Source organism: Kogia breviceps, chromosome 6 (assembly GCF_026419965.1).
Source record: "Kogia breviceps isolate mKogBre1 chromosome 6, mKogBre1 haplotype 1, whole genome shotgun sequence".
Classification (NCBI taxonomy): domain Eukaryota; kingdom Metazoa; phylum Chordata; class Mammalia; order Artiodactyla; family Physeteridae; genus Kogia; species Kogia breviceps.
Window position 1 is genome coordinate 127,809,025 of NC_081315.1, and position 26,909 is coordinate 127,835,933.

At 41.6% G+C, this 26,909-nt stretch overlaps 1 protein-coding gene across 1 annotated transcript in view; it reads right to left on the reverse strand.

The window, feature by feature from the left end:
• The window catches only part of ANXA5 (annexin A5), a 34,437-nt gene extending 7,776 nt beyond the window's left edge, over window positions 1–26,661 (reverse strand). The window contains exons 1-10 of the mRNA XM_059067572.2: window positions 26,512–26,661; window positions 25,878–25,941; window positions 25,114–25,507; window positions 24,881–24,928; window positions 10,811–10,895; window positions 9,403–9,497; window positions 8,114–8,227; window positions 6,114–6,204; window positions 3,249–3,328; window positions 2,739–2,795 (exon numbers count right to left, since the gene is read on the reverse strand). Of these exons, the coding sequence (XP_058923555.2) occupies window positions 2,739–2,795; window positions 3,249–3,328; window positions 6,114–6,204; window positions 8,114–8,227; window positions 9,403–9,497; window positions 10,811–10,895; window positions 24,881–24,928; window positions 25,114–25,245 (702 nt within the window). The 5' untranslated portion in view covers window positions 25,246–25,507; window positions 25,878–25,941; window positions 26,512–26,661. The remainder of the gene's footprint in view (window positions 1–2,738; window positions 2,796–3,248; window positions 3,329–6,113; window positions 6,205–8,113; window positions 8,228–9,402; window positions 9,498–10,810; window positions 10,896–24,880; window positions 24,929–25,113; window positions 25,508–25,877; window positions 25,942–26,511) is intronic.
• Window positions 26,662–26,909: the final 248 nt, after the last annotated feature.

A 26,909-nucleotide genomic window follows, 5' to 3' on the forward strand; every position in this document is an offset into this window, starting at 1 on the left:
TCAGGGTTCCGAATGGTCACAGCCCCAGCGGCAGAGCTAAGTGACGCCTATACAGCCTCAGTCCTCAAAGTGTGGCCCCAGGACCAGCAGGGGCAACACCTGAGGGCTGGTTAGAAATGCAGATCCCAGGCCCCACCTAGACCTGCTGAGTCAGAATCTGCAGTTTAGGGAGACCCTCCAAGGATTTACGGGCACATTGAAGTCTGAGAAGCACTGCTCTACAGTGAGTGCTCCAAGCAGAGAAATCAACGAAAACGAGGTAAAAATGTACCGTTCCCGCTCAGTAGCCTCACACTGCAGCAGCGCTCTCATCACACCACCAGCTGTGCTGGGAAATCGGCCCACCGCCCGCTAACGCAGCCCTCACTGCAGCCACCTGAGACTACTGAAGCTGCTCCTTTCGCCGTGACCGCGACCCGTGAAAAGCATCCAGAAGTCCCAGTCCTGAGAGCAGGAGAGAACCAGCGCATCTCCTACAGACCCGCAGACAGTGCAAGCCCGGAAAGCAACAAGCTCGTCTCAGCAATGAGCAAAGCCCCTACCAGCTCGGGAGTACGGGTTTGCAAGGCTGCTCTAGCCCTGCTCCCTCAAGCGGGCAGGCTTAAGCGAGATCTTTCCTTCCAATCTATACTTACTAAGCCCGTTTTACGGTAGCGGAAAGGAGAGAGAGGAGCTAACAGGTAAGAACGCCAAGACTGTTGTCTAGTGAAAGAGGAAGGGCTTCGGGGTCAGATAGGCCCAGGTGGAAATTCCAGCTCCAGTCCCACCCAGTGGGGGCCATGGGCTTGTTTCTCGAACCCCTGAGCTTCAGTTTCCTTACCCAGAAAACAGAAACAATCCCCTCTATGTCAGAGTTATGCACTGGGTCACGCATCAGCCACTCATAGTTACTAAGTGCTAACCATAGGCTAGGGGCAGAGGGTACAAACTGAACTGACAGCTCAGAGTGCCCTGGGTGGGCAGGCAAGTAAATAGGCAGCTTCGATATTAGGTGGCAACAAGTGTGACAGGCAGCTTGAGATGCGATGGTCTCCCTGTAAGGAGCACCTGACACACACCTGGGGGTCCGGCGGGGAGACCTGAAAAGCAGCTAATCTGAGGACTGACCCCTGAAGAGGAATTAGGTGAATGAGCGGAGAAGGGGCGGGAGGAGAAAGAGAGAGCAAGTAAGAGAGAGAGACAGAGGCATAAGAAAGCAAGGGACAGATAACGAAGTAGCTTATAAACCACACTGAGGGGCCTGAACTTTATCCTGCGGACAGTCAGACCCACTGAAGGGTTTTAAGGTTTTAAACAGAGATGGGACACAACAGGTGTGCATTTTATAAGGGATAGTGAGGCGAGTGTCAAACACCGCACAGCCAGCCCTCAGCGAGCGTGCATTTCCTTTCCTTTTCTCTCTCCAGCCACACACACAGAGATGACAGTGTCCCAACACCATTATGAAATCAACCCACCCCAAATTAGAATAACGTTCTCTTCTTTGCTATTAGCAAACTCAGATCACACCTCCAATGGTTACTTCACAGAGAACAGACAACTGGAGGAGTGACTATAGCTTTTCCCCTTTCAGTGGTGCATGACTAGCAATAAAAACTTTACATTTTATTACAGGCACACCTCTTTTTATTGTGCTTTGCAGCTACTTCATTTTTCACAAACTGAAGGTTTGTAAACCCTGTGTCAAACAAGTCTATCAGTACCATTTTTCCAACAGCATTTGCTCACTTCGTGTCTCTGGGTCACATTTTGGTAATTCTCACAATATTTCACACTTTTTCATTATTATTAAATTTGTGATCAGTGATCTTTGATGTTACTATTGTAACTGATTTGGCATTTTTTGGCAATAAAGTATTTTTAATTTAAGGGATGTACACTGTTTTTTAGATATAATGCTATTGCCCAGTTACTGAAGTAGAGTGTAAACGTAACTTCTATATGCACTGGGAAGCCAAAATAATTCATGTAACTTGCTTTACCGTGATAGTCACTTTAGTGTGGTGATCTAGAACCAAACCCACAATATCTCCAAGGTATGCCTATATTTGAAACATGTGACCAGAGAGATAGGACTACGATACGTGATTCTAGGAAACCAAGTAATTCCTTTATTACCATTTTCCAGTTTTCAAGTCTCATGTTTCAAATTTCCTAACACTTGTTTCCTACATTTGACTACTTTATAAACCATACTGAGACTATAATGGAATTTAAAAGCCACTTAAGTACAAAATTTCATTAGGGAGTGACTAAAGAGCAACTGACAAAAGAACAATCCTGTTCAGAAGTCTATCAAAGGAAAGGTGGAGGAATTTCAAATTCTACAATAACGTGTCATCTATTATGTAATAAAACACCATTTACCACTAAAATATTTTTTCTTCTTTATCCTTTTCTGTGAAGAGACTGCCACATTGGCAGTAGAATCCATAACACCTGGTTTTCTTGTAAAATTCTCTATTTTGAGAATGTCCCATAAGCTAAAGGAATATAACATATCCAGGTGGAACTCATTATTTACATGTAATTTATTTTATTTCATTTCAGCCTTGGGATAAAACATTTTGTTGGCCAGATCAAAATGAGAGACATCTACTTACATGGGTCTTATGATTTGTAAACAACCCATTAGACTATTTTTAGATGCTATTACAACATATTATGATTTGCCATTAGCATGGATTCGTTTTTCATTTAGGTCATAATAAAGTCATCACATATTAAGTCTGACTCACCTGAGCATCTTGTTCAACCTGTGCTTCATCAATTCCAGCATCAGGGTCTCTATTAGCCTAGAGGAGATAATATGTCACGTTACTCGATTACATGACTATTTTTGTTCTAAAGAAAAAATGGTTCCACCTAATGGTTATGGACATAAAGGTTTCCCTCTTAGGAATAATATGCATTAATTAAGATCTTTTCAATCCTACAATATTTTTACATTATCACACAAACACTGTCCAAAACCAACCTGACCCTCTTGATTTTAAAATCTATGAATAAAAGAGGACAGTGATATCAAAAAAAAACAAAAAACAAAGAGAAAACAAAAAAAAAACTATGAGTTAGCTATTACGGGTTCAGGTCAGATATTCTGAAACACAAACACACACTGGCACCACACAGCCAGAATCAAGCAAGTACCAGAAATAATTAAAAGAATTTTAAGTGACTTTACTTAACTAGATTCAGACCACTCCAGCTTCAGATTTTTTAAACCACAAAGAGCCTCCACCCAATACCTGAAGGAGGACCACCAACATCCTCTGGTAGTACCCTGAAGTGTCCCCCACCACATCATCTTCCAGGCTTGAGCCATATTCTGCAACAGAATAATTTCACACTTATTTACAGCTTCTTTCAACTAGAAAAGGATATCTTGCCCCATTAATCAAATGGAAGAGACATAAAGGAAGAAATATTTGATTAGCGTAATAGTTCATGCTTCTCTGAGCACTCTGAAGACTGAAGGCAAGTGTATTTTTTTTGTTTTTTTGCGGTACGCAGGCCTCTCACTGTCGTGGCCCCTCCCGTTGCGGAGCACAGGCCCCGGACGCGCAGGCTCAGCGGCCACGGCTCACGGGCCCAGCCGCTCCGCGGCACGTGGGATCCTCCCGGACCGGGGCACGAACCCGTGTTCCCTGCATCGGCAGGCGGACTCTCAACCACTGCGCCACCAGGGAAGCCCTGAAGGCAAATGTTTTAAGTGGTGAGTGGCTGGAAGAAAAGAAATTAAAGTCTCCCAAAAACACTCAGTTCAAACCTAAATCATGACTCGGCCATCTAGAAATGCTCTCAACCAACGTAGTTATTCATCTGTTATTAATCAGATACATGATGGTACTGGAAAGTCTCTAAAATACAATCAATCTTAATTTTAAACTTTGTTTCCCTTTCTTTCAAATGTTTTACATGATTCATCTCCAAATGTCTTCCACTCTCAAATATTCTCAGTACTTTTTTCTTTGGGGCATGGCCATTCCTTCCCCTAATAGGATATTTTTCCTCTGCAACAAATAAAGTTAGCTCTGAGCGACAGCAGTGATATTTTAAAATATGCCCTTCTCCCCTCCATTTCCAGCTATTTGACATAAAGCCACAGCAAAGGGGAAAACCAGGATCTACAAGAGTCTACAGGCACTTTTCACCGTCTCTCAACCAGCTGCCATTGGAGGAAAGGGGGTATTACTCTAAGGCATTTAAACATTTCATCATTATTTGAAAGGAGACAAACTTTAAAACTTTGACACTTCTAAAGATACAAAAGAGATACATATCTATTTCAATCAGTTGCTCAAATACAAAACCCTGAAGGAATTTTTTATTCCTTCCTCTACTCCAACACCTATATATAATCAACCATCAAATCCATTTAAATATTTCTCCTCTCTCTGCTTGATTCGCCTCATACCTCCCACCAGCCTAGGCTGAGCCATAACTGCCCAGCTTACCTCTCCCAACACAGCTACCTCAGCCTCTTAATTCAAACCTTCTTCCTCCCTTCAATACTCTACTATCCATTCAGGAACTTACGATGCTTTTGAACCAAGTCCAAATTTCTAATCCAGTCATACAAAACCACCTATAACAGAGCCTAACTGCACTTACTCAGTTTATCTCCACAATGGACGTGCACATTCCCTCCACTACAGTCACATTCTCTTTGTTCCCTCAACATACTTTTCTCAAACTGGTCTCCGTGCCATGGCAGACAGTGGGTGCACCTTGACCAAAAATGCCTTCTTCACCCACTCGAAACCTATCTAGTCTTGAAACCCTGGCTCAGTGTCTGACTGCACTGTGAAGAAGCCTCTCCTGACATCCAAAGCCAAAATGACCTCTCTTCTCTGAATGAATTCTTTCATTAAACATGTTTGATGTTTGAACTTTACTATCCTGTAACTCTTGCAGTTTTTTCTAAGTCACGTCATCCCTAAGTAGATTGCAAACTCCTTGAGGACAGGAGCTCTGTTATGGGCATCTTCTGCATCATTCATGACAGCCAGTACGCTGCTGGCCACATAGCTAGCGCACAACAGCACGGCTGACTGGATGGACCACACACAGTTACTGTACCTCTTGTGGCACCCCATCTGTCATCCGGCAGCACAAAGGCTCATTCATCAATGTCAACATCCCCAGAAGGAGATATCTGAATATTATATCAGGTAAAAACTCAAGCGTGATCACCTGCAGCTGAGATCCATGTATCACCTCTGCCTCAGTGGTTGCGTCCTATCCAACTACAAAAAGAGGAGCAGGAAAGAAAGATTCCAGCGCTTCAAAAGGTAATTGTTCAGTTGCCATAAATTTCACACCGTTCTAACTTGCTGGGTTACAGGGTCATTTCTAAGATTAACCAACTAATGCCAAGACAGGGACCCACTTTCCTAGCTGCAGGCACTAGGCTTGGAGGTCTGCTGACGGAGCTGACAATCTGGACAGTCTGATCCTCCTCAGTCACGCAGAGGGCAGAGTCTTTTACAGAAAATCTGGTGAGAAGAGAAACTCCCTACTTTTACTTTTTATTACATTTTCTTGGTTCCATTAACAGGATATGTTTCAGATTGAAATACAGATTTTTTTTTTCACACAAAAAAATTTTAAAATTCAAAAGAAAAGACACCAGAAAGAAAAGTCAAAATGCAGAGTAGTCAAGCACTCCCCTTAGCTAAAATGACATACATTTACTCAGACATTATGGACTCTGATTCGGACAAGGTTTCTTTTCCTTTTTAGTAATTCTTAACTTCTACTAACATAAAACTGAAATTTTTAAGGAAGAAAAACCACTTACATCTTAAATTTAATGGGAAAGAGACAACCTGTATATCCCAACACTGACTGTAAATCCTATATGAAAACAAGTCCCATCCTCATCAGAAGTTTCTTACAAATACGAAAGTAGTTACAGGTATAGAAAAAGGCAGTCTTTTCCCTACTGAAAGAGAAACTAGCTTGAATCGTTGCTTAGTTGTTTACTCATTCCTTCACTCATCCAGAAATCACATGGCCTGCCCTCCTATACCTCCAAAGAACTGCATTCACTTTAGAGAAATGACGAAGTGACAGCAGAAGTGAAGGGAGATGTAAATCGAAACAGTTACCTTCTTCATAAACTTGTTTTATGGCTCTCAGTTCTTCAGGTGTCCTTGAAGCAATAATTTCTGTCAGGACTTTTTCATTTGTCCCAGCTCCCTATTTGGAGATTTATTTTTAATAGAAAAAAACATGTTAAGATTAAAAAGAAAGTGATTTTCCCAGAACAGATGTTACCCCAACTGCATAAATATACATATATTATCCAACATAACATTCACTTCCTATATGAGTTCTATTAGTTATAGAAATACGAAATTTCAAATTAGTTTTCTTTCCAAAGACAATTTTATCCTTTTTTGCCTAATGAAAAAAAGTTTATTGTATGAATGTGTCTACATATATGACATATAACAGATTACATAAATTTGCAATTTTATCAGTTTAATTCTAAATAGTTTTAAAGGGAAACATTTTAATGAAACAGGAAATAATAAAAAGGCTGAAATAGTAAAAATGAAAACTTTACATAAATTTACATGGAAGAACACTGATACTTAAACAATATGTACCTCAAAACAAACAACCCTGCCCTCAAATTAAGTTCTCTATGGATCATAGGGAAATTGTGCAACACAGGTAACAATAAATATAGCACGGCTTAGTTATTAGGAATCAGTTATTGGATCAGCATAAAGGAATTGGGACTTGCTTTCTGGATTTTTAAAGAATAATTATAGTAGGTGTTCCTTTTTCTGATTATAAGCCATATCTACACTACTAAATTAAAAGATACAAGCAATGACATAGCTGAACTTAATTTAAAAAGATAGCATATTTAGGGCTTCCCTGGTGGCACAGTGGTTGAGAGTCCACCTGCCGATGCAGGGGACGCGGGTTCGTGCCCCGGTCCGGGAAGATCCCACATGCCACGGAGCGGCTGGGCCCGTGAGCCATGGCCGCTGAGCCTGCATGTCTGGAGCATAGCATATTTAAGCCTTAATTTCCTTATATTTCTGTTGCTTTCCCAAAAAATCAAACACTGAAAGAACTAGGTTTATGCTCAGGCAGAATTTTAGCCACTGCTAATATTTCAGAAGGCTGAAAAAATGCCCATTTCCAATAACCTAAGATTTTATTTATTCCAAAGAATCATTGTAGGAAAATGAAGAAGGACAGAAAGGTTCCTAACTTGATAAACCCTCTCCCTCCCTCCACCTGAGCTACATCATCTCCTTGTTCTTAATTTCAGTTTGTCATTCAAAACCTAACTACTAGTGACTGAGTTATTCCCTGTCCCATAAGTCTAAACAAATGATTCAATGTAATCACATTTATACAACACTGCAAACACCAGGCAAGGGAATATACATTTAGTTACTTGCTACAATGAAATTATACCAAGTTTACCAGCTGCTTCATTTTAGTATTTAGAAGTACAGGAAAGAAGGAAAGGGTATTAGAAAATCTTTCTTATCTCAAAATTCTCTCCAAAACTTCATCTTTTATGCTAAAATGATTAACAATATTATTGTTCCCTAATCAGGCAACTTTCTAAACTAAAAGATAAAATACCTAATCTGTAACATTTTAAAAACATATCTCAAAATTAGAAAACAAGCATGAAAATAAAGTACAAAAGGCTGTAAAATACACTAAAATTGTAAAAAACCACTACTCCTGAGTTAACTATACAAAAAGATTAAATGACACACTTGTCATTTTCTCCCTCCTTTTCTTATTGCCTCCTATGCAGTTCTGTCCTTCAAGAAACCCTCAGTGAAATAATTCAATTTGTTTTAATATAAAAATACCATAACCTGCTGTATAAAAAAAATAAATTAAATTAAATTTTAAAAAAAGAAATGGCTGTTAGAACAGCTAACTGTCATGTATAATGACTGTAATAGACTGATGTGATGATTAATACGTTCCAAAAAATTACAAATAAAATAAATAAGTAAATAAATAAAATAAAAATAAAAAAATAAAAACACCCTAAAGTAATTACCAACACAAAATAATATTATACACGTGACAGGAATATTCCTCACACTCATCTTTTCACCTTAAGAGCATGCTTCAGTTCATAGGCATCATAAAGCCGAGAGGGTTTCATCAGAGCCACAATTAATTTTTCAAATTTTCCAGTCAGTTCTGATTTCAGGTCATCCAGAAGGTCCTAACTCACAGAAAATATAAATTGGTTAACCATGCAGAAATTTTAAGGAGATTCTTCTTAAATATGAACGATAGCCCTTTGTTCTAATGAATTCTTTACATTGCTATCTCCAAGGAGAAGACACATGAGCTAAACAACACCCTGTGGCTTTTAATAATGTACTTTTGACATCTGACCTTAAGCTAAAGCAAAGCCACTCATGTGTCAAGGTATTTGTTCTTAAGATGTTTTTCTTAATCTCAGAGTTTTTTAAAAAATGAATGTTTTTTATAAAAAATATTTATTTTAAAATATTTAAAAATAAGCCTAAAATATTTTAGAAATACTCTTCTGAGAAACATGTCTATCTCAAAAAAAAATTTCCCCAAAATATCATAATGCATTTTTACAAAGGACAAAATTTGGCCTATCACACCTAAACAAAACAACGTCTTCTTTTCTCTCCATATCTAGTAATATTCTAATACATACATAATAGATTATGTTCATTACTATGCCCCTGACTACTGCAGGACAGCTGCTATTATGGGGAACTTGCATAATTATAAAGATAAAAGAGGTATCTCTCATCCATTTCAGTTTCAGCACACAGGCAACTAGAATTTGTGTTTAAAATACTTGCTTTTTTCTTTCTTTGCATTTGTTTCTTGAAATAATGAACAAAAATTTTCAGAATAACAAAACTACATTTAAGTTTTTCATGTCTGTACTAATTCATTTAGTAAAAAATTTAATTTCTACTTTGAATTGTTAATCAAATAAGAACATTTAAATCAATGAATTAAAAACTCATTTATTAAAATACCACTCCAAAAGGAACCAAGACTGTGACGGTGTCAGAGCAAAACATATTGCAATACAGGTTTACACCTGGAACATAACACAACAATCCTGAGTGGGAAACAAAGAAGGAAAGGGCAGTTATCCCCATTGGGATCTTTCAGCATCTATACAGTGTCCAGGGAGGAAAAACTATCATATGAGGATAAGTTGAGTGAGCATTTTAACCAACAGCTGATAACTAAGAAACAAACTAGAAAAGAAAAAAGGAGGAACAGGAGAGTCAGAATCATAAGATTAATGATATTTACAGAAGGATATTAGTAGATTTCAAACTAGTCTTAAAATTTTAGAAAGCTGCTCTCAGTCTACCTTGGGGTGAAGTACAGCCTTACCCTGCCAAATAGAGTTTTAAAAGCCGCAGCGATCTCCTGGCGCTGAGCATTACTGCGGGACGTCAGCAGAGTCAGGATGCTCTCCTCATCGGTGCCTGCAATGATGTTCCAACCATTACATCCCGGCTCCCACAGGCCCACTCTCTCAATAACCTTTGTAACCAGCTCCCCAGTCACTTTAATTCCTTGCCAATAAACTATATTTTATTAAATAATTTATTAAACTATAAAATTTACAATATCAAAATGTTATTGTTTCCAACAATACGTACTACCCCTACACACTGTGAAGGAGATGCAAAAATTCTCCTGACTTTTTAAAAACTGAGTGCACCTAGCTTTTCCTGCAACAAATAGTTACTCAAATAACAGCTCTTCACAAGGCATGAGGTGTTGGGTGTTCCAGGGGGTTGAGAAAGGAGAAAAGATATAGACCCTGGTTTCAAGTTACGAACAATTTAAGGTAAAAATTACAAAATTTTTTTGGTGAGGTAAGGCAGAATGTGACAAGGGCCTCAGGAGAGGTCCAGGTGTTAAATGGGGTTCAGAGGAGGTTCTCGTAGCTGAAAGGCAGAGGAAGACAGTTTTGGGAAAAGCTTCATGGAGAAGGTGACACCCACCCGAAACAGTCTTGAAGGATGAAAAGATTTTGACAGGCAGTGATGTAAGGAAGAAAGACAGGCTTTTAGAATCCAGGAAAAGCTCAACAGCAGGAAGATAAATACAGAGCTTTCCTGAAGAGCAGATCACCTGGCACGGTTCGATCAGAGGTGACACCTCAGGCAGTAATGTGAGCTGAGACCGACAGGTGGGCTGGAATACCAGGGAAGGCCTTACAAGGCCAGAAAGCCTGCACCTGATGCTGCTACAACAGGAACCTCACAAGATGTTCAGAATGGAGAGTGACGGGGTCAGAGCCAAGTCTGAGGAAGATGAATCCCTCCCATGGACACTGGTACAGAAGGAGCCTGAGGACAGGAGGATTAATTACACGTGGAAGTCCTCATGATGAGAGGTTCTTAAACTGCAAAAAAGGAAAGCTGAGAAAGAGAAGACAGTGGGATGTAAGAAACGTATACAACTGCACATCTGACTGGACACTGAGAGCAAAAGGCTGCCCAGCTGATCACCCTCAGGAATGTCTGTTTATCTACTCAGTCAGCTACCATACGGGCAAAGCTGAAAAGCTAAAAAAACAAAGAGGCTGAATTTAACTCCTGTTTGGTTCTAGAGACGAAATACTAGGGGTGGCCAGTCATTATTTTTGTTCCTTTAATGTTTCTCTCTATATACGTTCAGCTCAAAATATTCTAAGGTTAATCTTACTGTAAAACAATGACTTTTTGTTCAGAAAAACAAATGTCACATTTTTTTTTTTTTTTTAGAACAAAAAGAAGGCTGAATTTACCCAGGCCTTTCATGGCCTTCCGAAGAGTTTCTGCATCGGCCCGCTCATCAAATCCAGGGAAGTCAGTCACAGTGCCTCTGAGCGCCTGACACAGGAAAAACAGCAGCATTATTCACAGCATGACTAATTCGATAGACAACGTAGACAGTTAAGCCGCTTTCTCTGTTTCATGTTCAGATTTTACATAAATGTATCATTTGATAAGATACATCAATATAACCCCATTTGAAATGGGAAACAGACCATTACAATGTGGATTAGCAGTGCACCAATTCAGTGCACGAGCTCTCCTGGCCCACCTGAGATACCATTAGCAGGAAGGCTGGCTTCCAAGGCCCTCTTCCTTCAGGCATCGCCCCAGTGATCAAGCTCCACCAGCACCTCCTGGTTCACGGAGGGCACTTCCTTGCAGGCTTCATTCCCGTTAAGCCTCTCGCCACTTTGATCTGGGAGCATGCTGAGCCTGTGTTAAAACTTGAGGCCTTTTGTGGCACATACATACAATGGAATATTACTCAGCCATAAAAAGGAACGAAACTGAGTTATTTGTAGTGAGGTGGATGGACCTAGAGTCTGTCATACAGAGTGAAGTAAGTCAGAAAGAGAAAAACAAATACCTTATGCTAGCACATATATATGGAATCTAAAAAAAAAAATGGTCATGAAGAACCTAGGGGCAGGACAGGAATAAAGACGCAGACCTACTAGAGAATGGACTTCAGGATACGGAGAGGGGGAAGGGTAAGCTGGGACAAAGTGAGAGAGTGGCATGGACATATATACACTACCAAATGTAAAACAGATAGCTAGTGGGAAGCAGCCACATAGCACAGGGAGATCAGCTCGGTGCTTTGTGACCACCTAGAGGGGTGGGATGGGGAGGGTGGGAGGGAGACAGACGCTAGAGGGAAGAGATATGGGGATATATGTATACGTATAACTGATTCACTTTGTTGTACAGCAGAAACTAACACACCATTGTGAAGCAATTATACTCCAGTAAAGATGCTAAAAAAAACAAAAAACAAAACTTGAGGCCTTACCCTAGGCACTGAACTCTAAGCAATGCTCTTAATAAATCTAGTCCTGTTTCCTTATATTTACTTAGGGATTTTAAGATAACCTGGCAAAACCTGAAAAGATTTTCAGTAGCTCATGTGCCAGAAGAATACAAATTTCTGAATTTAGAACTTGTAAAGATATATTAGAAGATACTGTTTGTAAGAGTTCCTATTTTACGCTATCATATATAGTACTTTTAATCATCTAAATATTTTAATACCTCCAAAAACTGTTTGTAATATCATTAGATCTTTAGAATCAGAAGGCTTAATTAATACTGAGCCATAAATTTTTATCTTATGATAAAGGGAGGCTCCCAGGATTTATTTTTACCAATAAATGTTCTTGAAGTACCTCACAACTCCTGTCAAAGTTCCATCCCAAACTGAGAAATAAACAGCTATAAGGGTTGGGGACTGAGAAGACGTGTCTGGTTTACGATCACTTCTGTTTTATTATGAATGCGTGGAAGCACAATCACCTACAAGGAAAAAAATTTCTCTTCCACCTTAACATCCAACTGCTGCATTTGCCTACAATATCTTAACACCAACCACATTAAAAAAAAAAAAAAAAAAAGACAACAGAGAGACATATCCATGGGGAAGAACTTCCATAGGACACAGCGCCAGAGGGTCATCTCTGAGACCTCTCTTCAGTGGCACTGCATTCCGCCTCCTGAAAGAGTAGCACTCAGGGGTCCAGGAGACAGACTCTCTCCTTGACCAAACTCCAGACAGGTTCCGCAGAGCCCTCGTCTTGACCAGGACTGGTCTCTAGCCTGCCAAGCCCAGCTGTAGCAAGAATCCTGCTAAAGTCAGCGTACAGGGAATCCCGCACACCTTAACCTCTGGTCAAGTTCCTCATCCTCCATCTTCGACGTATACATCCGTGGGCTGCCTTCAGCAAGCATCCTATTAGGCCAGTTCAGCAAGAGTCCCTCCATCTGTAACGTCTCCTCTTAGTAACTTTCCATCCACTGACCCCCTTCATCCTGCTCACTGGTTTTAAGTTCCCAGCTGCCTTTGCTATATTTGGACTTGAACCCAATCTCTTCTCTTCTTTTGCAATAGGCATAACCTTTACTGCAGTAGTTTTGAAAGTCTTCTTTACCATTTAACAAGTGTGAGAATAATTTTTTCTTTAACAATAGTCTCCGCTTGTTCAAGGAAAGAAGAAAGACTCTTCTTTCCTCTGAACAGTCAGCCTTGAGAGAACCTACAGGAAAACCGTGGTGTTGTAATTATGTGGCCGAAAGTATACAATCCAAGAGAAGAGGTGTTTCCCAGTTTCATCTCCCAGCCCCAGAGTGTTGACTGGTAGCAGCTTTCATTCCCCCAAGCCACCCCCCCCCAATACCCACAGCCAAACAAAAGATTGTGGACAAGTAGGAAAAGGAGGGGGAGGGAAGCCTCACTTATCTCACGGCGAGGTCATGAAACTAAGCCAGAGCTCTTCATTCTACTAAGTGGGAAAATGCGACACTGTGATTTGTAATAAGAAACATATATATTTGGTCTTTGTCCCCATTTCCTGTACAGACCTCCTAAAGCCCTTGGAATTCCCGGATGATAAGAGTGATAAATGTCATAATGATAAGAGCTTGACATTCGTAACAAACCCCCTTCAATCACACCTGACTTTGCTAATGAGGTGACTTTTGTTTGTTTGTTTGTTTGTTTGTGGTATGCAGGCCTCTCATTGCTGTGGCCTCTCCCGTTGCGGAGCACAGGCTCCGGATGCCCAGGCTCAGCGGTCATGGCTCACGGGCCCAGCTGCTCCACGGCATGTGGGATCCTCCCGGACCGGGGCACGAACCCGTGTCCCCTGCATCGGCAGGCGGATTCTCAACCACTGCGCCACCAGGGAAGCCCATGAGGTGACTTTTGAGAAGCATCTAAGGATGGGGGTTTGGGGGCTGCTTGCCCGGGGAACCAACCATGCGATTAGAGGGTTGGAACTTCCAGTCCCACACCCACAACCCCACCTCAGGGAAGAGAGAGAGGCGGGAGATCGAGTTCAATCACCAATGGCCAGTGATTTAGTCAATCATGCCTATGTAATGAAGCCTCCATAAAATCCCAAAGGACACGGTTTGGAGACCTTCCAGGCTGGTGAACACATGGAGTTGCAGGGACAGTGGCTCACTCGAAGTGGGCACTGAAGCTCCATGCCCCTCCCACACACCTTGCCCTACGCATCTCTGCCATCCGGCTGATCCTGAGTTGTATCCTTTTATAATAAACCCGTGATCTAGTAAGTAAAATGTTTCTCTCAGAGCTGTGAGCCAATGATGGGGTCATTGGAAACTCCAATCTATGGCCAGTCAGTCAGAATCAGAGATGACAATCTGGCCTTGCAACTGGCGTCTGAAATGGGGGTGGGAGTGTGAAGAGGGGTGGTCTTGCAGAACTGAGCCCTTATCCTGTGGGAGCTGGTGCCATCTCCAGCAGACAATGGCAGAACTGAGTTGAATAGCAAGACACCCAGCTGGTACAGGAGAACTGCTTGTTGGTGTGTGGAAACCATACCCCACATTACAAGTGGGTTCAGCACCCTTTGAGAAATCCACCCAAAGCCAGGCTAGTCTCCATTTCCAGCCTATCTAAACAGCACAGATGCATAAGGGCCAATAGACTCCCTGCCGTTTGTTTTATAGCTTGACCATCGGAAAGTGAATGGCTGAATACTGGCAGCTTCAAATGGTTCAGCATAATTAAAAGGAGCAAAAGGCTGGGAGAGAACCTGGTAAGAAGTGGGGTGATGGCCCTTCAAAATTGGTATGGGTTAGGAAAGTTACTTCTCTCAAGCCAAACTGCAGTTCCTCTCTGTTTAGTAAGACCACTTCAAATTGATGAGGAGGACACCATCAATATCATCATAAAAATGAACAAATACCATGGGTTCTCTCACTGTGAGAACGTGGATGACTTAGTTCACCTGTCTGCTTATCTATTCACTCAACAGCCATTTTCTGAATGCCTTCCACTCCCAGGTACTGTACTAGTCACTCGGAAAAAGGCAAGATCTCTTAAGTCAAGAGAAAATGATAGGCATGTAAATAATCAAGCGCAGTGGAGTATATACACACAGAGGTTTCATCAGGGTAATATGAGCACATAAAGGAGGGACTGAGACAGGAAGAGTGGAAAGAAAAGAAATCAGAAAAACTTCCCCAAAATGTCTTGAAAGTTGCCTGTAATTTTTGCCAGGCTGGCTCATGAAAGTAGAAAAGGGCAGTCAGCTGTTTCAGTATGTATTAAAAACATGGAAGAAAGAAACAATATGGTGCTTTGGACAAAGGGTTAAGTATTTCAACAGACTGGAACAAGCAGTTAAGATTGGATAGAAAAACAAACAAGGGAAAAGTCACAGAGGGGACGGAGGACAGCTGGAAGCCAGGCTGAGAAGAGCAGCCTTCACCCCGTTGGCAAAGGAAGCCCTTGGAGGGCATTTAAGCAAGCAGGCAAGGAACAACGTCGACTCTGCACAGTACTATTACTAGGGCAGCAGTGGGGACAAAAGCACAGAATTGTACATGTGTGGAGACAGAAAGACTGTTTTAAAAACTACTAAACATAAGAAGGTTAAAAAAGACCTGATCTAAGTCAGGAGCAGTGGAAACGGAAAGGAAAAGGCAGAGAGGAACAGGGCCAAGGCAGAAGGAAACCACTGAGGATGATTCATTTTTTGGATAAGGAACAGGATGGCTGGTTTTGCATTTCTCCACATACTGAAAGAGAAGCAGGCTTGTCAGTTACTGGGGCACACAAGTGGTAACTAGAGCTGTGGGAGGCTTCACGAAAGGCAACGTTAATGTAATGGAAAGAAGAGCTGGAGAAGGGAAGGTCACCTACAGTCGGAATGGCAGCTAATATCAGCTAAGAGCGGCAATGAGCTCAGTGCTTCACATGGACCATCTCAGTGAAACCCCATTTTACAGATAAAAAAACACACTGGCTTAGAGAGGTTTGGCGAATCACCCAGGTGACCAGCAAGCAAGCAAGTAGCAGAGCTCGCACTTGAACACAGGCCATGGGACTGTGGGCTCTTAACTATGATTCTACACAGCCTCCCAAAGGCAAAAAGAAAATCCAAAGAAGGTGATGGAATAGAAGACAAAAGAGAAAAATGTTCCAAGGAAAGGAAGAAAAGGCAGTGCCGAAACCATAGGGCAATCAAGTAAGAGGGAAGATGGAAAAGGGTCCACTGGATTTGGCAACTAGGAGGTCTTTGGTGGCGGTAAAAGCCTGATTGGAGGACACTAAATACCGGGGTCCAGCCCCAGCAGATCCAGGGGTCCCTGAGATGGAGGCAACGGCGTCAGCGAGAAAAATAAATAGACGGGGCAAGGGGGCAGGTGCAGGAGCTTCTGTTAAGCTTCTGACAGCTTTATCTTTGACATATAATTTCTTATATAGGATTTGGGCTCATAATCTCATTTCTACATCTATACACAGAAACATTAGCGAGCATTGTTCTGTCTTAAGATCTTTTCACGCAAACAGGATGTTTAGGTCTAGAAAGCTAATTATTCTTTTCTACTTCAGCTAGCAACGTATATTGGCCTGTGTCCCAGTATTCTCAGTACCTTGTTCAAAACACATTGTGCAAAAATACAATTCTATTTTCTACGTAAGGCAATCAATTTTAACTTTCATAGTTACATATAATTCATTCGTAAAATATTAACGGTAAATTCCTTCCGCTTCTCTCTTTTTCCTCCAATACACCGGAGAGGGGGCATACCACATAATCCACCATTTGGGGGCATCCTGTACACAATACCCCACTATTTGCTTCCCTTCTTTATCCCTTATTCCTTCTTTGGGCCACAGCTCATCTAATTCTTCCTTTAAACTTCTACTCCTTAACTGAAACACTCCTTTGTTGCCTGACCAAGGGACTTTTTTCCAAAGTAAATTATTTACAGTGGGTATAGCTACTGTTGTGGTTACAGGGGTTGTTGTGGTCTCGTACCGAGGGGGATTTGGTTTGTAATACTTCCATCTTCTTGGCCTAAACCCTCTAGAAACCCCCTCAAATTTTTAGCAAGAATTTTCCTAGAATCAGAAGAGATGCTTTCCGCAGCCCACCAGGAGAGGAGCTTGGCTTCCTCATGCCATAACTTCTCGCCGAGCTTTGCTCAGGCAACAGTTGGCAATGCTGGACGGCTTCCGGCAACTAAAGAGTGAATTGAGGGGTTTCCCTGGTGGCGCAGTGGTTGAGAGTCCGCCTGCCGATGCGGGGGACGCGGGTTCGTGCCCTGGTCCAGGAGGATCCCACGCGCCGCGGAGCGGCTGGGCCCGTGAGCCATGGCCGCTGAGCCTGCGTGTCCGGAACCTGTGCTCCACAACGGGAGAGGCCGCAACAGTGAGAGAGGCCCGCGTACCGCAAAAAAAAAGGAAAAAAGAGTGAATTGAGAAGCAGAGCATCTCTGTGAACTCCCATTTTACAAACAGGCTTTTTTTTTTTTTAATACTTAAAAAACACACACACACACTTTAAAAATACTTCTTCCAGCTTATAGGCTCTGAAGAAGTTTCTAGTAGATAGAGAAACAGCGAAGAGGTTAAGAATAGAGGAGACAGGAGGAATTTGCCTTAAAAAGAAGAGGCATCTGACCCCTGAGTCTGAAGGAAATGAGGTGAACAACGGAAAGAAGGGAGGTACCCTGGAGTCTCAGATACTGTGAAGAAGACGAAGTGCTGGTGGTATTTTGAGAGTTTTCTAAGGATGGGGAAACACTCTTGCTACATTTCCACTTGATCAGCCACCGTGAAAGCAGCAAAGCCACACGGCGGTAGTAAGGGACCAGATGTGAATCACAGGACATGACTCACACACAGAGAGCCCTTGTTTGGACATCCTGTCCACGCTCCATCCCCACCCACACAAAACCATCTACACTGGGCAAATGGGACTCTACATGACTCACAGAGAGTGCTTCCTCTGCTTCCCATCCTTGCCCCTGGCCTCAAGTTCAACATGTACACCTTCCCCAGATGAATTCCAACTGTAAGCAGCTACTGTTCCCTTCACGCATCCTCAATTCATCCTCATTTACCTCAACCTCTGCCACCAGTGCTGTACCAAGGGAATTATTATATGTGCTCAGACAGTACGTGGCCAAACATATAATTCAGTCTGTTAACTCTCAACTTCAAAATCATCCATTCTTTTGGCTCTATAATTTTGTTGGCTTTTTTCACTTGTTTGCTCTCAATGAAAAAGTTCTTTGCCTTCAAAGACTAGTTATGCCAAAATAAAACGAATAAAATTAAACCAAAACACAAGTGAAGAGTTGCTTTTCTAGACACAATTTAAATGCACAGGAAAATAATACAGAAATAACACTTCAAATTTAAAGATGAGAAAACATCACCTGGTCTGGAACATTTTAAGAGGAGAACTAAACCCTCTTTAAATTTGTCATCCAGTTCAATGAAATCAACACCTGAACAGCTACCCACCATTCCACATACTACTAAGAGCCAGAAATCATTAAGCAAAACACTACAGCTGAGCAGTCGTACAAAAAAATAATGGTTTTTACCTACCGTTCTTCTGAGGCTCAGGTTTCACAAAAAGCCTTTCCCCCCGACCCCCAACAAAGGGTGGGGTGGGGAGGCCAAGGGCAGAGTTCTGCCTTCCCTCTCCAGTCAGAGCAGTTCAGGTCTTATCTGACGGACACAGTACAGAACAGGCCCATTAATATTTCCTTTGATAATGGGGCCCACTGATCAGCAAAAAAAAAAAAACTGAAAATCACTGTACTAGGAAAGAAATGAGATGAGCAAGAAAGGAGGAAAAAGCCAGGGAAACATGATTATGATTTGAGATGCAAAGTAAATTAAATATCAGAAAAAACTAGAACCTCCAAGAGAGTCCTCTTGGAGGTTCTAGTTTTTTCTGATATTTAATTGAGGGGCACAAACACATACCATGAGGCGTCAGAAATAAGACCTCAAGTCCTAATCTTCACTGTTGCTCAATCCCATCTAAAGAGGTGAAAATTATAGTTCGAAGCCTCGAATTCAAACTGGTCTACATCTTTTGCTGAGTTTCACATAACTTCCTTTCCCTTTCATGCTACTTCTTATTTTTGCTTCTTTCCATTTTGTCTAATCATCCAACTACCTTTGACCTCTCAAAGTCAGATGTAAGGAAAAAAAGCATCACTATAAAATAGTTTACATTATGTGCACAGTGGTAGAAAAGTTTTTAGTAACTTAATAGAGGTTTTGTCAACATTATTTAGATTTTTGTTGTGTTTCTTTAATGCTCCTATGGCTACCTCCCTGCTAGTATAAGAATGCCTTCCCTTGGCAAATACTAATAAAGTGGAAAGTTTAACTGTCCGTGAATAATGGTGATGATACCTTTGAGTCAGTAAAGTGGGCAAATGTATTAACCTCCAAAGAAGGGGCTATTTTACCTAGTTGTTGAATTGGCCATTTTGCACATAGCACGTGAAAGCTATCTCACTAACCAATTCATTCACATAGATGCTTCAGAAAACAATCAAGTTTACAGATTTCTCATATTAGAGAAGAGTGTGCATGGATTCACAACTTTACTTCCTTTTGCATCTGAACAAGAGACAGAAATCTAATGAACTTGGCTGGTCCTAGACAAAGGGAAGAAATAAATTAGCTTCAAATCTTTAGTTGTAGGAAGAGATAAATAATACATAATCAAATGGATGACCTATAGAGATGAAAATAGATTTAAAGATCACATACACCCTGCTGTGTACTAGAGAGCACCACCTAAATGTTTTATAAAGAACTCAAATTCAACAAACCTACTAACTCTGCTTTCCTCCCACCTCCAACCTGCATTCCTTTCTCACAGAAAAAACTCAACCACTCCACCAAGGAAGCCGCTCATCTTTACCTTAACCTGGCCCTTCATTCACCAACTCGCATTCACTCATGCATCCAATTTGCCCACTCTCTCCTACAGTCCCCTCCTACCTAAACTCCCAGCTACTGCCTAATTTAAGCCCTTAAGATTCACTGGGATTACAGCAACAGGTGCCCAAGCAGTCTTCCAATGCCCTGCTTCCGTCTCCCCTCCTCAGCTCCCACACTACCATCCCGCCTCTGCAGCCCCCAGAAGCACAACATCACATTGGCCCCGGCGCTATCTTCGTTAAATACAAATCTGACCATGGCATACCCCAACTCATGACTCTCCGGTAGCTCTCCATTACCTACAAAATGGCTCATATTCTTTAGCTCCGGCTCCCCTTTCCGAGGCAGGGCTCCATCTCCCCAACTGACTGCAGCTTCACGCCAGCAAGACCAGACTGCCTCCAGCTCCTGGCCCTGCCAAACTCCTTTACACCCCCGAGCATGGAGTTTTGTTCCTGTTGCCTCTACATATCATGCCTTTCCTCCTTTGCCCCATATGACTAACGTCGGCTAGGTTACCTCAATTTCCTCTTCTGTGAAACTGAAACAGTAACATTTATTTCCAAAACTGTATTATGAGCACTAAATAATGCATAAAAAGGACTTGGCAATGCACTTGTTGTATCAATAAATCTTAGCTCCATTTCCCTTTTTATTTCCCATGTCTAATAATACCTGACACATAGTAGGAACTCAAAAGCTTCAAACAGTCATGAATGTATGCATGAATGACAAAGTAAAGAGAACAGTTAGGAACTGGAGTCCAAAGAAATGACACCAACTGGAATATGTATTCCTTTCAATTAATCAATTGCTTACAGATGTACATATTATACAAACCAATAAAATGAAAGATGGGTCCATAAAACACAAAGAAAAGGTCTTAGGAGCACTAATTTGGTAAACAAACAAACAAAAAAATCAACTGATATATTTGTGAAGTTTTAGAATAGTATACCGGTTATACGAATACAATTTATTTCAGAACTGGACCTCAGACTAACTTGCCAACTGTGTCCAAGGGGCACTAGCTCAAGATAAGAGAATTAAGGTTTACTAAACACCAATGAATTGCTCAGCGGCTTGTAAAGCAGCCAAGCAGCTTGGGATGTAGTTCTTTCTCAGCATCCAAAATGAAGACCATAGTCCAGGAATCAGGAACTGAGAAAGACTAACCCAAAGCAGCACAGGCCATGGGTAAACAGGTAACCTGATCTAGGAACCCCCAAGGGAATCAGTACAGAGTGGTTTGGCCTTAAAGTGAATGGCATGAAAAGATGCTCTCAACATCCAGTCAACTCCTCTGGAATGAACCTCATCTCAAATTTCCTTATTTATATTGATCCTGCTTGCTCAGCACAGGGCCCTTGTAAATTATCCTAGTGCAATGATTTCAAGCCAACCAAAAAAATTTCTATTCAAATTCTGTACAGTTTAAATATGTATCAGGCTGATAACTATGATGTTCATGAAGTTTCTAGTCAAAAATTATGTACCCTGCTTTTGCTTCATGACATCCCTGGTGCCCTGAATATATTAACTCTTTGTAAACAACACTATAAATTAAACTAAGTGCAGACTGCCCAAAATGTAATTTTTTAAAGTTTCATTATCTTAAAGAAAATTAAAGACATAAAAGCCTTAAAATGAATTAAAATGTATTAAATGGATCATTTGTCTATGAAATATAGCCAACTCTTGATTTTTCCAAACCAAAGAACACAGAACTACACAACGTACTTTCAAATACTTAAATAAATTAGAATATCTATGAAATAATTTGGCTCTAGCTAAATACTGAGATTTAAAAAAAAAAAAACACGTGTGTAAGCAAGTAAAGCCATAGGAGAGAACTAGGTCAGGAGCCTATTTAAGAAATCCAACCCAAAATACTGTAAGTCATATTAAAGAAATGACCCTAAAACCTAATGAAAAATTCACACTTATATAATCAGAAGTTGATAGTTGAGAGAAAAAAGATGAAGGGATTAAAAAATATTTACTATATATAGATAACTCAGGCAATTTTAATAGCTCTTTGGCTATTCCTTAGTAAATATCTTCAACTAGCTTGTACCCAAATTTAACATAGGAGATTTTGTTACTGATCCAATAATCATAATAATTTATTACTCATTTAGCCTTTTAGGCTAAAATAACATGGATGCTGTGGTTTCAAACCAGATAAATATAAAACCATTCAAATGAATAGTTTCAAACCTATAAAAAAGTACTGTCCAGGAACTGTTTACATGCAGGTACATTTGTAATTTATATTCTTGTATGTCATGGAGAAGATAGAGTTAACCAGTGTGCTCTCTTTGAGAAAAACTGGGAAGCCTCAGGTTAGACTATTTCTCTCCAAATAACAGTTAACTGGTTGAATCCCACATATTTCAATACTAATGGATGAGGATTAGGACCAGAAGAAGGGCAGAGCTCAAGTAGTGGTACCCCACAAATGCCTCCAACTCTGAATGTATTTACCTAACATGATAAGTCACTTTTTATGTTGTTCCCAATATTTGCCCAGTATTGCCAGGCAGGTTAAGAATCTGCCTGCCAATGTAGGGGACACAGGTTCGATCCCTGGTCCGGGAAGATCCCACATGCCACAGAGCAACTAAGTCCGTGCGCCACAACTACTGAGCCTGTGCTCTAGAGCCCGCAAGCCACAACTACTGAGCCCACGTGCCACAACTACTGAAGCCTGCGCGCCTAGAGCCCACGCACCGCAATGAAGAGTAGCCCCCGCTCTCACCGCAACTAGAGAAAACGCGGTGCGCAGCAACGAAGACCCAACGCAGCCAAAACATAAATTAAAAAAAAAAAAAAAAAAAAAGCAGCATTGACATGAAGTACATTCATTATAATATAATTTATAATTTACTTACAGATATATTAATATAAATATTCATAAGAGTGTAAATATACCTAATAATACTTGTTTACATAAAAAAAGAAACTTCAATGTATCTGTCAAAGATCAATCAAATTCATAATAAGGCAGTCATGCCCGTGATCTACATATGCAATAATTGATTCCTGGATATCTGCAAACTGTTATCTGCAGGGTGGTCCCAATGTTAAGTAAGAAGAGAAAACCACTGGTATGAAAGATGTAGCTCATAAACATGAAGAATCACTGCTGTGGGAGGCTACATTTTCACTTTTCATTAAATAAAAGACATTAATATTTAACAACGTATTTTAAATTGCCAGAAGGTGCACCTCTAAGACTCAGCCATGACGCCATTCCTCTACAGATGGCCAGAGAGTGGAAGCCATACCGCACAACAAAAGGTACTACCATGGAAACTGTTTGAAACCCAACACTGAAGTACTTCAGCTTTCCTACAATTACACTGGGGTCCAAAGGAAATTTTAGACAGTAAAAGTGCAATTCCATAATGTGGGCATTCTGCACACCACCAAATGTAAGTATAAAGCCAACAAAACTTCACCTTAATATCAAATACTTTAACAAAATATTTTACTTCCATGGTTTCCAAGGATAACTAATAACAAAGCTAGTGTAAAATTCAACACTGTATCTTTCTTATTATTACTTGTAACTTTTATGAAAACTAAAAACTGTGACTTGGATAGAAAACAGTCCTGGTTATATTGTAATAGAGGTCATGTACAAAATTCTATAATACAAGCCACCATTCTCCCAGGTTTTGTATATATAAGGGCTTTTACACTATTTTCATTCTTTGAAATTATCAATGTCCACATTTGGGGAAATGTGTTCATTTATGCTATCTTGGGTAAAGTCTACATAATTAAAGGAACTGACTGAAAAACTTCAGAAATCACTGGGTAAATTTACAAAAGAGACAAGAGAAACAGCCAAAAGAGCTAGGATAAAGAGAATCATTCTTTAATGCTTGCGAAATCATCATTTACATCACCACACCAGCATATCAAGATAGGAAACATAATGCTCAGCAAAGTTAATTCCATATAAAAGTATCCTTTATATGTTGAAGAATCTAAACCAAAGTTTCCACTTGAAGTAATATGAGACTTGGTTTATTGTAATACTTCTTAAGTGCAAAAGAGGAAGTAAGAATGGAAGTACTGTATAAATTTAATAAAATTACCAACTCCTCTTAATCCTCCCATCTTCTCTTGGAAAGGATCATGAAACCTTATTCAATCTTGATAAGTCAATCTGATTTTTTTTTAAGTGAACTATACATGAAAGAGGGCATTGTCTGAGTTGAAACACTTGTTTAAAAAAAGTTTCTGGACTCTGACAAGCCAGTTAGATCGATGAGATCTTGTAAAATTAGTTTCGGGGTGGAGCTGTCGTAAGCACCGATATTTTATTCACAAAAGACTGTACAACACGGTCAATTTTTAAAGAGTGCTATATAAATTAAACGATTTTCTCTTCCCTACATTTTTGATAAATGTCAAGAACAGCAAAGAAAGCCGTTATTAGGTAATCAAATTCTGAAACAGTCCCAAGCCAGATTCAATTCAGAACTCATTCCGCGAGTTCGTTACTTAGGAAAAGCAGCTCTTCGGTTTAATCTTTTTGCTTGCGGGGAAAAGAAAATCAGTGCCAACGACGAACAGTTCCTTTTAGTTAAATTGGGTTGAGCGACTGGAAAAAGCTCCACTACAACTCTACTGGAAAAAGCCAACGCCCACTCACAGTATTCAAATACAGGAAACTTGGCGAAATAAATAAATAAAGCCAAGAAAAGAAAAAAATAAATGCGTTCGCTTCACATGACCACAAGGAGCTGTACTTGCTCTGGTTCTAATCTCAGCCACTCTCTGGATTTTTAGGAAGCCTCCCTTTTACACATTCACTCACGAAGAGGGAGCGCCCCCCAAATCCCGCCACGTCACCGGCGGCTGCGCCCGCTGCGCTGCAGCGCCAGGTGGGAGCAGGTTCGGGTGGGCGCTCCCTAGGAAGGGGAGCAAAGGGGAAAGAGAAAGATGTAAGAAATTCCCGAAGGCAGATTCAGTTTACTCCTAAACTCTTCTGGCTTTCCAACAAATTCTAGAACTCCTGAACAATTCACAAAGTTGGTGAATCCGAGTGCTGCGCGGCGGCGCACGGCCTTACCTGTGCCATGGCGACTGCCCAGGTCAGGAGAAGGTGACTGATGCAGGACTGCAAGAGAAGAGAGACACGGCGGGTTCAGAGAGCCAGACTTCGCCGCCGAGGCGCCCAGACAGCCCCCCGGGCGCTGCCGCAGACCCGCCCTCTCCGCAGCTCCCGGGACAGCCCTCCGCCGAGAGTCAGCGCCACCCCGGCGCCCCAGCTGCCCTCGGCGGGCTAGGCGAGCGCTCACTCACCCAGACCCGAACCTCCGGGAGAGCGGCGGCGCAGAGAGCGGGAAGAGACGCGGGCGGAGAACGCTCCAGAAAGCTGCTTTCTAGGCGTTCCAGGCAACGGAAACGGCATCGGCCCCGCCCCCGCCGGCCCATCCCTGAGCGCCTCCGACACGCCCCTACCCGGGCTTCAGTGCGCGTGCGTGGAGCCCGGTCAGTCCGAGTCCCTGCAACCTGGGTGGGGCGCGGGGGGCCCTCAGGGACAGCCTGGCCTTCGCGCAGCGGGAGGGCGTGGGGAGTTGTCCAGGACTTCGTGTTTGGGATCGCTGGGGCCTCCCTCCCCTCCGTGGCCGCAGGAACACGGGCCTTACCCGGTGCTCGGCCTTAACGGTGCAGGGGCGTGAAGACCAGAGAGTCTCTGCGGGCAAGGACAGCGCGTCTTTGACCACGGTTTAGAATTCCCAAGTTTATTTTTAAGTTTGTTTAAAAAAAAAAAATGTCAATCGTTGCTTCCTAGATGGCCTTCTCTTAAATGTATATATAGCTCGTTGGTAACTTACTTGGGAAATTTTAAAACCTCCGCCTGGGGTCGATTCCTATTTTCAGAACCAGCCTAGAACTTTCAAGTAACTTAAATTTGAGCCATTCCCTATTATTAGTTAAACGTAAAATATATGAGTATGAGAGAGAGAAAGACAGACGGAGACACAGACACTACAGGAGATTATACTAGGCTGGTGCAGAGAACGCAAAGACAGAAAGAGAAAGACATCCTTTCTCAGACTTACTAGCTTGGCGAGAGGGGAGGCACCGGGCGGGCGCCGGGAGGCAAGAGGACAGAAGCTGGCAACCCTAGATGCAGTAAGATATTGTAGGATGAGAAGCGCAAAGTGCTGTGGAGATTCAAGTTAAGACTTAAGAATCTAGTCTGCTTTGGGGAATAAAGAAGAGCTTTTGTCGTAAATTAAATGTAGAACGAATGTGCTCTTCGTATAGATAGAACTTCTCATTTGCTTTCACACATGAGCCACATGCTTAAAGTCACAGCAGTGTGAGTGATTGCTGGAGAGAAAGGCAGAATTGCACACACACACACACACACACACACACACCCGCAGAGTGATTGCTGGAGAGAAAGGCAGAATTGCGCGCGCACACACACACACACACACACACACACACACACACACACACACCCCTTTCAGCTTGCCTTTCTTCTTCCCAGGAAGCCTCTTCCCAAGCAGCGGGCATTGAGCACCTACCTCTCCCAGAGCACTGTTCACAGGCAAAGGAGTCTGAAGGCAGCCCTTTCCTCTGCATTTTTTTCCTCACTTATGCTTATCATTTTCTCTCTGCCCTTCACCAAGAGTAGCTCCTTCAGTGTGGCCTGGAGCATTCTTTTCCCCTCACACATCCACTTACTTGAAGTCCTTTTCTTCATCATCTCTCTCAGTTTCTGCTCTCAGAGTAATGGAATGACACCAGAACTCAGCAATCCTATGTTTAACGATGTTGTTGGTTTTATAGGAAAATGATGCCCATCACAGGTTAACGACTTGCTGTGTCCTGCTGCTAAATAGTGATAGAATTAATGAATTATTAGACTCAGTGTTTTGATATACATACCCCAGCTGGTATTTCTTTCCCTTCCAGTTACATGGATTTATTCAGTTCCTACTGTGGACCGGGCACAGTTCTAGGCACTGGGGATAGGGTAATGCAGTAAATGAAACAAAGTCCCTGCCCTCATAAGTCATACATTCTGGTGGAGGGGACAGACAATAAAAAATACCTATTATGTCCAGTATAAAGTTTTCTAT